General features: G+C 35.6%; 1 protein-coding gene across 1 annotated transcript in view; it reads right to left on the reverse strand.

Moving 5' to 3' along the window:
• Window positions 1-4,777: 4,777 nt before the first annotated feature.
• The window catches only part of LOC131066709 (chloride channel protein CLC-d), a 160,665-nt gene continuing 152,380 nt past the window's right edge, over window positions 4,778-13,062 (reverse strand). The window contains exons 15-24 of the mRNA XM_058001543.2: window positions 9,139-9,290; window positions 8,631-8,766; window positions 8,405-8,536; window positions 8,242-8,319; window positions 8,083-8,138; window positions 7,849-7,932; window positions 7,585-7,741; window positions 7,316-7,417; window positions 7,118-7,164; window positions 4,778-5,135 (exon numbers count right to left, since the gene is read on the reverse strand). Coding sequence (XP_057857526.2) covers window positions 5,054-5,135; window positions 7,118-7,164; window positions 7,316-7,417; window positions 7,585-7,741; window positions 7,849-7,932; window positions 8,083-8,138; window positions 8,242-8,319; window positions 8,405-8,536; window positions 8,631-8,766; window positions 9,139-9,290 — 1,026 coding nt within the window. The 3' untranslated portion in view covers window positions 4,778-5,053. The remainder of the gene's footprint in view (window positions 5,136-7,117; window positions 7,165-7,315; window positions 7,418-7,584; window positions 7,742-7,848; window positions 7,933-8,082; window positions 8,139-8,241; window positions 8,320-8,404; window positions 8,537-8,630; window positions 8,767-9,138; window positions 9,291-13,062) is intronic.

Genomic DNA, 13,062 nt, shown 5'->3' on the forward strand with positions numbered 1-13,062 from the left:
TATAAGCAACATGACTTTTGAAAACTCAAAAAGAGTTTTTCTTATAAAGATGTGCCTACAAATTGATAACACATATTCAAGGATTCATGACTTTTTAAACTAAGGTAAATAGCCTATAAATATAAGTAGATTAGAAAAAATGATAACAAAATTCAAATCAAATTAGATTTTCTAGCAATAGGGATTTGGTAATTCTTTTTCCATGGCATCTATCACTAGCAATTTCGAAGTGAAGTCAATGAAGTGTAATAATCAAAGAAACTTACATCAAGAACAACACTACATTTTTTATTTGAAATCAATCTTTTTAATTAGCAAATAGTAGAATTTTTATATTTTAATCAACATTGTATAGTGTTAATTTCAAAGTGAAATTAGTTATTTCAAATGTATCAATAATTGATCAATTCAATGGAAAGGATCTAAATCAAGTTTCGATTTGGCAATGATCTTTTTAAAACCTATTTAATAATTTTTCATGAATTTATGCAATTTTTTAGTCAGCTACAACAATGACATTTAATATTCATCAACAATCTATCATACATCAAATCAAGCTCTACCTTTGAAGTTGTCTACAATGGCAATTCCATCAAATGAATAATTATAATCGTAGAATCACACAATCTTTGATCACTTCATACACAAAAAGAGATAAATGGAAGAAAAAAATTAGATTCATGAATCAAAGAGGATTTCTTGAGTTTTAGGTTGTCTTTAGAGCATCCACTTTTATTGGAACAAATAAATAGTTTTATTAAAATATCCCACGCTATCTATCTAAATTTGTTATTTTTAACCCTGTGTTAAAAATAGCTTGCATTATTATTAAATTTTATCAATTTTGAGGAGATGAACATGATTTAAGAATGTTATTTTTTGAGGAAACTACTATTAAATCATTTATTGGTATGTTTTGGATCTCTTAACATGCCAGATAAATTCTAGTAGTAGTTTGTACCAACAATTAAACTTAACATATAGAAGGATACATAGGTTAGAAATAAATCGCTCCTGATGGCTCTCGCTCCTCCAACGAGAAATATTTTGAAACATCCAACTCCTTCTCCTGCCCATGCCCTTGGATTTGTTGTTGTGTGGTCCTTTGTTCTTCGTGGGACTGCCTCTACTACTTGTGGGGGTTTTGGGTCTTCTCCAGCTATGGATTGGCCTCTCTGCCTCCTACTGTAACCGTCTTTGGGTCTGCTATTGCGACACTCAAGACTCTTGCAAATTTGGTGTGTGATGAGGTTCCCCTTGTTGTCATGATCTTTGGTGTTGTGGGTGTTAGGGTCCCTCCTCCAAAGCCTCTTTCTACTACTAGTGGATGAAGCTTTGCTCATGTTGACAGATCTATTGTTGCTCTTCTTCCCAAGGGGAAATCTTGTCCTCTTGCTCGTGCCAAGACCTCCCTTGTTGTAGTTTGTGGCCAAGATGTGATGGAAAATGTAAACTTCTACTTACGTTATAGGTTGGTGTGTAGATTTGTAGGTCCTTGGCCTTCTCTTGCATATCTTCATCAATGGGTGATGGATTATTGGAAACCCTTAGTTTCAGGTAACATTGAGCTTTTCCCTTGGTCTAAGGGTTTTTTATTGCTTCTTTTGTTTATGTTGTTGACTGTGATTTGGTTTTGAGCAAGTTGGGGGCTTGGGGTATTCATTCTCTCTCAACCAAAAAATGGACAACCTCCTTTAACCCTCTTACTAAACCACTCAATGTGCATCCTATGTGGATTCATCTTCCCAATCTTCCCCTTCATTTTTGGGAAGATTATTGTTTTGAAGCCATTGGCAACTCTATCGACCACTTCTTGAAGGTAGACGATGCCACTTTATTAATGGGTCTTTCTACTTTTGCGTGCATTCTGATCGATATTGACACTACATGCCTCTTCTTATGGATGTAGTTCTCATGGTTGGTGATAGGCAATGGACTTAGTCGCTGGATTATGAAGGCATCCCTTACGATGTCGATGTTACTTCTCTATAGGTCACTTGACCACAGATTGTTCTATCTTGAGTCATAAAGGCGCTACCACTTGGTGAAAGGATGCTAATGGTAATTACTTGACTATCCTAGCTTTCAACTACTCTTCTAATGACTTCACATGCTACCGATGATTCCTCCTAGGATGATGGTTTGCCTCTTGCTACTAGTATGGCCCCCTTAGGCCCCATGGATCCCCCTCCACCTTTTTCTATTGGTGTGGCCCCCTTTGGACCTGTGGAACCTTCTTCGTCTATTTCTTCAATTCTATTCCAACCTTCAATGGAGGTTTTGTTGCCTAGTCATCTTTCTGCTCTTGGTGTTGATAGTCTCACTATGGGGTTCCCCCCTCTTAGTCCCCCTTGTGATGGTGTTCCAAATGATAGTATTGCTTGGACTATTGTTCATCAATGAAGGAAAGATCATTCTTCCCCCTCTCCCCAAACTCTTCACTGGATTGTGGGTGATTTTTCCACCCACCTTTTATGTGGGCTACTAGCTATTTTGCTAGTGTGTTGTAAATGGTTTGTTTTGGCCTTTGTTGTCAAAGGTTTGTTCTTGACCAGTGGTTTGCGGCCTTTTTGGCCTATCTTTGTATAGGGTCAGCACCCTTGTTTTGCTTCTTTTAATATCAAAACAATTAAACTTAGCATAGTACATGTCCAGTGTTAGAATTAGTGGATTAAATTTTTTGATAGAGTGCATTGCATGCAATCAAATTATTCTTAGAGTGGAAGTACAATGAGTTTTATTTATCTTTTTTCAAGCAAAGTTTTGTAATCCTTATAAATGTCATTTTGCATTTAAATTCTTAATAGCAATATTCATGCCTAATTCTTGTTGATATTGTTGTTCACTGAGTTCATTTTTATGTTCAATTATTTTTTGTCAAGTATTATCCTTTATTTTTTGGTATTTAATACTTCCTCTATTCTTGGTATTTTACACTCCACCCATTTTTTTCTTATATAGAGATGCATAGGTTATAAATAAAAAAATTGTGTAAGCACTCAAATGGTCTTTACATGTTTTGGGGAAAGGACCCAATAGTTGAGCATGATCCAATGGATGTGATAGCATTTGTTGATTTAATGCTTAATATTTTTGGCAACGTTGCACCAATAGTTGTGTCTTTAAAGTTGTTATTGTGATGATGACTACCCATAATTGAATGAAATGTATCCATAAGCACTAAAAAGCAACGAATCATGTGATGCCACATCAGCGCACAAGTATTGGTCTCACTTTTTTTGGGGCTGTTTTGGACACTTTGACAAAAGCATGCTGATGTGCCCCTCAAACCTTAATTATAAGCAGGAGACAGCTGCTGTAAAAATTGGGAGTGAATTGAAATTTCTATGTAAGATTTTGGGAAGCTCAAACTTAAGGTGCTCACTAAATCCTCTCCCCTAGTGTTGACTTGCTTTGAGAAAAAGCACACGTGGTATCTGCTTAATTTAGTGATCTCCCAAAAAAAAAGTCAAGTCCCTCAATAAGAACACACCAATTTCCAACTAGTAGTCCTCACAAATAGCATTGATACTCAGTTAAGTCAATATAATTGACTTCGAGTGAAGTCAAAGAGCTTATCTTAATCCAATAACCAACATATCTACCTTGATTTCATTGATTTCTTTTAATATACAGCCTTCAGTTTCATTTGTGTACCTGTAAGGACTAATATTGATGTTGTCCCCATGTAGTTATACCTTAGTACAGAAACAGCTCCTGTTTTGCATAAGTGGGTTAGTGAAACTCCATCCAAGCGAGTTTTAGAAGCCCTTGAGGCATGAAATCACCCTATTAACTTTTTAGTATTCAATGTTTACATGGGGTTTAAAAGATCTTCTATCATTGGTTGAAATATACTTAGTGATGGTGTAAATACATGCAGGTCTGTAAATTGTTTGTCTGTATGTTTGTATGTATGATTGTGTTGCTTGTGTCTATGGGCATGTCCGTAGATCTACCTATCATGGTGTGTTTATAAATGTCAACCTTTAGATGTTTGTATTTATGATTTTAATTTTTTGTTTGTTTATGTTTGTGCACGCGTCCGTTATTTATATATATATATATCATCAGATTGTATATAAACAAAGGTGCAGACAACGTAGGAATGAAAGGGATAGTGAGAAGCTTATACGAACATACACTACTATACCTGCATATGTGTATGTGCAGATAAATGAGACTTCTCATTAATAATAATAAAGCTGTATTCATGAAATGTTGTGTGTAATAGCTCCAAATTCTTTGCTTGTTTGTTGGTGTGCACCCAGTAGCAGATATTGTTGTGAATCACGGTCAGAATTTTGATCTCAATAGTTTCGTATCTCTGATTTTATTAGCAGATATTCTTCCTTAAATTGTGACATTATCCTTTTTGTATGGCTCCTTCACTTGTTTTATACTTATTTGCTGAAGATTCTATTATTATAGTGTTTTTGCTCAGTTCAGAACATTTATTTTTCTAAAATATCATCTTAATTGAACATATCACAAAGAACATTAGTTACAGTGACCCCATACTGGAGACCAAATCTTATATCAAAATGATTAAAAATAAAAAGAATGTCTTCCCGTGACTGCATGGATATGCACAGATCAAAAACAATCTTTTTAAGGAAAAAGCGATAAAGCAGTGAACTTGTACTGAAAATAAAGGAACAGTGCTTTGGCCCGTCACAATGATCAACAATGAATTATCATAATCTAACTGTTCAATTAATCCAATCAGCTTCTCGTTCAATTAATCCAATCAGCTTCTCGTTTTCTACTACTATGATAGAGGGAAATTTTGTTTTCTTTACTGGTGAAGCTCAACGCTCCTTGATTTTGATTTACATCAAGAATGTTGGTGACAAACCTTTGCTTTCTCTAAAAGTTACATGAAAAATTTCTCTTTCCCCTTAGGACAAGGGCACTCCGGGAACTTCATAAGTGCACAGAATTCATGTGCACAATCCGATGACAGATTTATGAAGAATGAAAAAAAAATTAGACTAAACTACATATAGAACTAGTAAAGAAAAGGGGTCTTGGATAGGATGCCAAGATGCTGTTAGTCATGTGTCAAAAGATCATTCAACAATGGGCGATCCAACTCGAGCCTTTTGGAGAAATCACTCTCATGCCCTTCATACCTGCCAACCACCGACAAGGAAACATAATGTCATTCAACATCACAAAAAGAAACACCTTTTTGTGTCTGAGAAGACGAACATTATGCAAAAAATGAATTGTATGTGAGAAGTAGATTAAGCCATGTACAAATTGGCTCAATTAAAAATAATGCACAATGTCATGAAGTAAACGCTTGCGGATCAGAATTAATAAACAAAAACAAAAACCATATTGCATCTACCTATTGAAGCTTGGAAGATCAAATAGACTGCTCTCGTTGATTTCTTTCCTAAGTTTCTGAGCTCCTCTGATGTCAATGACTATGTTTACCACACACAACTATGTTTCACATAAAAGAAAAATCTAAAAGCATAAATCTTCAATCCGTGGGTATTTGCATGCATAATTCATGATAAATGTGTCTGAATTCAACATCATATGTCCAAATCAAGAAATCCATTTTTTACCATACTTATCACTGGTATATGGATCTACTCCTAACCTTGTTTCCCATCGGTGCCACAATCACAAACCATCATCCATTCTTAAGATCAGATAGTATAATGCAATGGATGGAAAGCTTCCCATCATCTTATCCTCCAATAGAATTCTCCATGCTTGAGGACTGTAACCCACCATAAGGGCATCAACACTACATGGTATTCAGAACCAGGGTAGTATACAAAATTGTCATTAACAAGAATTTATATAGCAAAGAGACCAAGACTTCGCTTGCCAAATTACAGTAACCATCAATACATTTTACAATTAAGGTGCCATTTACCTTGCAATCCTATGTATACTTTGTGTCTCTAACACAATTGGAAGGTGTATTGGGATGCGTCGGTTGTAACTGGAGAAATAATTTGTAATTTGATGAAATATGCCAACTAGGAATTCAGGCCAATCTGATGGTTTTGGTTTGCTCTCAAATCTTTGACCAGCGAATTTGCTTTTTGGTGTTTAGGTGAATTTTTTGTGTCTTTCAGTTTTTTGGGGGTTTTGCTTGATTTTGCCAATGAGGAATTACAAATTGAATGCAATACATAAAAGAACAATAGACTGATCTGGAAACTCAGAATTCTGATTTTATTACCAGAAAATTACAAATTCAAATAAATAACCTTTTAAGACGACCAGAGCCAAAATTGCCCTACCAGGTATCCCACGCTAGCCTGGATGAGCTTATTTTAACGTCGGGAGTGATGCACTGGATCATACGGGAGCCTCCAAGTGCTATAAATCGCTCCTGAGTGTTTTATTCTACTAGAATATAATTACCAAAAACAATTGAATGAAGAAATAGTAGATCAGGTGCTATATTTTGATTCTTGCCAGGAAAAGTCTCCAGAATTGACCACTTTCCCCATTGAAATAATGATGTAGTCCAAGAATCCTATGAATTCTCTGAGTGAACCCCTGATCTGTCTTTATTATCTCTCAACAATGAATTCTCAAACAAATTCTGATCCTTAAACCCTCTAATTTATTTATTTGGCTTCACAGGCCCTCCTGGGAATGGTACGGCCAGCATTATTGATAGCTAACTTGCTGGAAATGTATTTTATGCCAGTTGAACCATTTGAATTCCCAAGGTGTGGGAATTCAGGTAATTTTTAGATGCATAATGGACTAATCTCTTTGTTCATATAGTGAGTATTTCAGGTTTCCTTTTCCTTTTTAGTTAGACTAGCATAAGTGTGATTTGAAAGAATGGCACGAGTTGACGAATTATAAACTAAATAATATCAAATAACTTTATATTAATATGGTATTAAGATAATAGTTAATAAAATTATAAATTTAATATAATACATTAAAGTTTTAGGTATTAAATATGTATATATTTATGATTTCATATGTTTATTAAACAGGCGTACCCAAAACTTACCCAAACCCCTCCAAAAAAATTGCCATCACGATTAGTCTTTTTCTAGGATCTGGATGTTAAAATACATTTGTCAAATATTATAGAGGTCTGGCAGCATCAAAGAGTCGAGACCTTACACTAACTGCAGAGAGCTCCGTAGCATCATTATCTTCATTTTCCTGCGCTTACCAAAGGAAAACGGTTAATGCATACAAACAAATTGTCCGACTATGAAAACAGAGCTTGCGAGAAGCATAAAATATTGCTTTCCCGAATTCTAGAATTTAACTACAAAGTAGTACAGCAAGCAAAATAAGACTTGTGTCATACCTCTAACAACAAGTCTTTTCGAGTTATGACACCAATAACCCGAGACGGACGAGGAACAACAAAGATGTGCCTTAATCCAAGCTGTCGAAACAGATTGTATACCTAATGGCATAAAAACATATGTTACAACTTACACACTTTCAAACATATAATCTACCTCAGAAGTTCATTTGCTATACATTTCCTACAATTCCTAGCCCTAAGCAAAATATGAAAAATATTGACTTTCAAACACTGAGAAACATGTATGAAGTGTGGAAAACTTTTACCTTGGTCAAAGACATGTCTTCTGGTACAATATAAGGTGAGGGATTTACAAATGGTTCAAGATCTATATACATTTCCATTTCATCTCGGGTAAGATGAATATCCTCAATCCTCAAACCTTTACTTGATGCAGGTTTTGCAAAATCAGTTACACTATGTCTGCATGTTATAGGTTCTAAATGTCAAATTGAAAATTTTCTGAGAAACAACTTCAATGAAATATACAACAAAATCTACTAAAAAGCCACGACAGAACAAAAAGAGACCTGGTTTGAAGGGATCCCCTTATGCCACTGGGGACAGGAATATGCTGGAAATCTGCCTTGGATTGTAGAAGCACCAACAAGTGACTGCCTTATAGAATAGTAATATCAACAGGATAAAATTAAAGGCTTAGAAAATAGTAGTTCAGTCTATATAAAATGACAACATATAAATGATGATATGCGATTTTCATTTTTAAGAGAGCAAAACGTACTGCATATAAGAACATCTCATACCTTCGCAGGATGAGTCCAAGGACAGCTGTTTCCCCATTTTGTCGACGATCAATCACCTAGATATATAACAGATGATATATCACAAAATAAACTCAAGGCAATCCTACATAAGAACCAAAACATTTAGGAAAAAGAAAAACTCTGATAAAAAAAACTTACAGGAAGTCCATTGTGATTATTGCTTTGTAGCATTGCCACTACATCTGCAACTTTAACAACACGTGGGAAGAATTGAACCTTCAAAAGGAACAGTTGATCAATCTTCATGCTGTGGTATTGTGTTCTTATTACTAACCGAATAACATAAAGCAACATGCAAGACCTTTTGGTTTCCGCACACTTCTTTTGCAGTCATTTTGCGCATGTATGGTTTAGGTCTTGATTCAAGGAGTGGAATACCTCTCAGACGAGCTTGCTCTTCATAAAATCCCTCATTAAAAACATCACCAACAGCCTGTGCTAACAAATATATCAATCCTTGTAGTTTGACTGGATAATACATGAAAGCTATCTGCTCAAATATCATTGTGTTGACAATGAAAACAGACCTTAGATATAAGAAGAACTAGCATGATCAAGGGTAAAAGCTTAAGGTTGTTTGTAATCTCAACCATAATGACACAAAGAGATACAGTCATTCTCATGGAACCTCCGAGAAAAGATGCAGCTCCAAGTAATGCATACCTGGAAAGAAGCTATCTGAATACATTAACATGTTTGAAATCATAACTGGTAAACATAGAGAAATTCAAACCATCATATTTTATGGCATCTATTTAATTTTATAGTCCACTAATTTTAATTTATGAAACAATGCTAAATTTCTTCAAATCGATGCAAGAATACAGAGGCCATATTTTTTCCATGCTCTACTTGGCTTTCTATTTGTATATTTTATATCATATAGGTAAGGTCTAAATTTAAATCATCTCTGCTGAAATAAAAACCAATAAGCATTACAGTAGATATAGATCAAGCAGTGTCTTTGAAACAGTTTCACATAAATGATGATAATTTTTCTCAGATAAAAAGAAAGATAATTGAACAGAAACTTACGTTCCTTCATCGACATTGAGTTTTCTGTAAAAATTGACAACAAACATCCCTACGAGACGTCCATATGTGGATCCTATCATTATCCCTGGTACGAATTGTCCTGATGGCACTGCAGTACCATATGTAATGACAGCAAGGGAGTAAAACATGACCTGCATACAGAGCTTATTTAAGCAATAAAGAATAATGAAAATAATAAACATCAACATTCTTCAAGACAACATAAGATTGATTAGAACCTGCATATTCCTATCAGCAAGCATTGGAATAGAATTTGGGTTGATCGTAGACGTGATAAACACAGACATGTAAAATTCTTTGGATATTGCAATGCACTAGTTTCCAAATTCAATTACTAAATCTGTTTTATGTCTTCTGCAGATAAACAAAAATATATACTGAAATTTAAGATCTAAAAGTTCAATTCTAGTCCAAATACAACATCAAGTCAGCCTATTATGATATTATTGTAAGGACAACCTAGAAACACCCTCCTCTCTCCTATTACATGAGATTCGTGCAGGAAGTGCAAGATATTCATTGAAACATACCATCAAAATATTAATGGAAAATCTCTGCTTAAGTTTGAAGTAATACAACATATCCTTAGAGGGCCTGCTTGCAACAGCCTCACAAGAAAGTTATAGGATTCAATACTGTAATGTCCTTTTGAGTATCATCTGCCCTTCGGGGAGAACTATTTAAATTGTCCTGCTTCTCTCAAATGCAGCTATTGCTACAACTTTAGAGGATTGCAATGGTGTCCAAAATTGGCACTGTAGCTTGCACCAAAAATACTCAACAAGATGAAATCTGATAGCATGCATAGGGTCTGGTGTGTTCTTTTACAGCTTGTTTGGAAAGCACTGTAAGCAGTTATAACAGAAGAAAGTCAAAAGAAGCATAGATCCAAAATCGCCAATGATCCCAATTCTTCTCAACATAAAATTGAATTTTTTCAATAAGTTGTTCCACAAGTTTGACCCATTTTTTGCAGATTAGTCACAATTTGATCACTAGACACAGGTTTAACCAATTCTCAATGTAATTCTTCCTACCCACACAATTTCCTTTTCAGTAGGGTTTAGTCATGATTAACTCATCGAATGAAATTTACATTGCTTTTCATGTGGTTGAAAGCCACATTTCAGTCAACATGCAGCAAGGGCGTATTTTACTTGACTACATCTGTGACTTTGTCTTCAAAATGCAGACAGTTCATTTGAAACTGCAGCAATGGGAAGGACTCAATGTTGAGTTTCAGTGAGCTCACTGAAGCTACTCCGCAAGGTAAGGTAGTCTGCGCCTGCATCCTTTTTTATCATTTTTATTTCTGTCAATGTTTCAGCCAAGAGACTGACGTCTGTAAAATATAGTTTGGATCTTTTTACTGAAATTAGTTTGTTTGCATTGAGTTGCTGGCCTCAAAAAGTTATCCAGTCACATACAGTTATCAGCTGCTATCATATCTCGAGTTTTAGGTAGCTGGCTACTCCGGAATCATGCAAAATTCTCCTGAAGTCCTCAATTATTATTTGTTCATCTCATGTGAGAATTAAGTATTAAGTCCCATAATTGGCAGAAAAATAATTCCATGAAGCAATAGATCAATACAAGAAAGCTCCCATATGGAGAGTGCCTTTTAGGGTAACTAAATACAAGTGTCATCTAAAAAGTAAGAATGAAATTGAATGTGAATTTGTAATGTCCCCTACTAGGGTCTGCCAGTTAAACATACATCATTATCTTTATTATGCCTTAAATCAAATTATTAAAACTAAAGAGCAATTAGTCTTCATAATACAATTGATAGTTACTATATTTAAGCCCCAATCCTTACTTCTTTCCTAATCATCAACCCTAATGGAGGATGGGGAATTACTATGTGTTGATGTGTATTTTGTACACGACCAAACACAGAATAAACTACCTAAAAGGTACTTTATCCTCTCTTGAATAAAGCCTCCGAATGCTGAAGATGTCGCGAAAAGGATCAATCGGGATGACTTCAAGGTTCTTCGCTGTAGAATCTCTACATGTGGATAAGCACCAGTGGTCGTTGTGTATGCTGTTTCTTCAAGGGGCCTTACGTACTTTCAGAGAAAGCTTGTTCGTATTGCTCTCTTTTCAACTACAGGAACAGGATTTTCCTAACATTAACAAATTTTCAAAAAATGTCAAAAGGTAAGGGTTTCAAGGAAGAGATACTTAAACTATTCCTAAGAATGACTCAATGAAGACTAGACTTGATAAGATTCTACCAATTTCAGTTTCGCCAAGAAATTACAACTCTACTGGAATTGATGCGATCTTCTAAGGGGATTCAATAGTTTTTCAAATCATCAAGGATATAGATACTATCATAGAGATACATATCAATACTTCCAAGAATGATTGAATTCTTAATCAATCTCAAGGTTTCCAGTTGACCACACAAGGCGTCCTTACAATCAGTAAGAAGCTAGTGGTTTGGAATGTGAATCTTACCAAAGATCAAGCACAACACTTAGTCTTTCAAACTTAAACTTAAGTTCTATTTCAACTGAGAGTGATTCAAGAAGATAAACAATCATGAAGATAGCCACCAGTATTGCAATAAAACACCATAACTTCAATATTTTATTGATCTCAAAGCCAAATGGACAACAATTGTTCAAAATTCTTTCTTCACTACTCAATCTTACTACACAATAACTTTCTTCTCTCTAAGCTCTCTCTCTTTCTCTAACTTCTTCTAACTCTTACCTTGAAATGAAATGAGAGAGGGTATATATAGCATCCTCAAATACAATGAGTGGCCCAGATCAAAAGAAGATCAACGGCTGAGATTTTGACACCTAAACCCTAATTAGGGTTTGTTACAAAAAAGTCCCCATTTAGATAAACATTACTAATCCATAGCCAATAAAGAATTGGCACAAAAACCAAGGAGACATAGACCAATAGGAATTAAGCTGCCACATCATCTTATAACAACTTTTCATCTAGAATGTTGTTCCCTTTCCTATGCTCTTTCTTAGCATATTCAATGAATCTGGACACAATTCCCTCAATCTCAGCAATGGGAATCTCAGGAAGATTCTTCATTTGTTCTTCCAAGTGAAGGACTTGATCAAAAGCAGTGAAAAGAGCTGTCTCCCATCCAGGTTCAAGTTCTTTGGTCTTCTCAATCAAGAACATAGTAGTGTACATCTGATCTTGTTGCTTATCTGTGATGATGTTCTCCTCTTTGCAAAAGATGACCTTGATGCTCTCCTCCAACTCTTGGATGTCCACATCTGTCTCAATCTCGATCCGCCTATCAAGAATGGTACACAATACCTCAAACACCTTATCTTGAATTGGATGAATGATACCTTCAACTCGACTGCATCTGGTGTTGATGTCTTCAAAAAGGACCTCTTTCATCTGGAGCAGAGCTGACCACTGTAGGAGGTTATGGGTTCCTCCATCCATTATCTTTTCTTGTGCCAGAATCCGTCTTGGTGTTTGTCTTATCACTTGTAAGACAGGAATGATAACATCTCTAGTGTGAGTGAATGCAGCTACAGTTATCATTAGATTATGGATAATCTCAAGGACCTGGATAGCTCGATGAACTGTCTTCATCATTCTTGTTGCAAATTCAACGGCTACCGTGTGGGATTTATCAATCCAAGAGCTCATAAGCTGAACCAAGCTCTTGACCCTTTCTGCCTCGCCTACTGATTCAAGAGGGAGTGCTTGTAAAGGAGATACTGCTGGATCCTGACCTGGATAGCTCGATGAACTGTCTTCATCATTCTTGTTGCAAATTCAACGGCTACCGTGTGGGATTTATCAATCCAAGAGCTCATAAGCTGAACCAAGCTCTTGACCCTTTCTGCCTCGCCTACTGATTCAAGAGGGAGTGCTTGTAAAGGAGATACTGCTGGATCCTGACGT

The sequence above is a fragment of the Cryptomeria japonica genome, chromosome 4, assembly GCF_030272615.1.
Source record: "Cryptomeria japonica chromosome 4, Sugi_1.0, whole genome shotgun sequence".
In the NCBI taxonomy this organism is placed as follows: domain Eukaryota; kingdom Viridiplantae; phylum Streptophyta; class Pinopsida; order Cupressales; family Cupressaceae; genus Cryptomeria; species Cryptomeria japonica.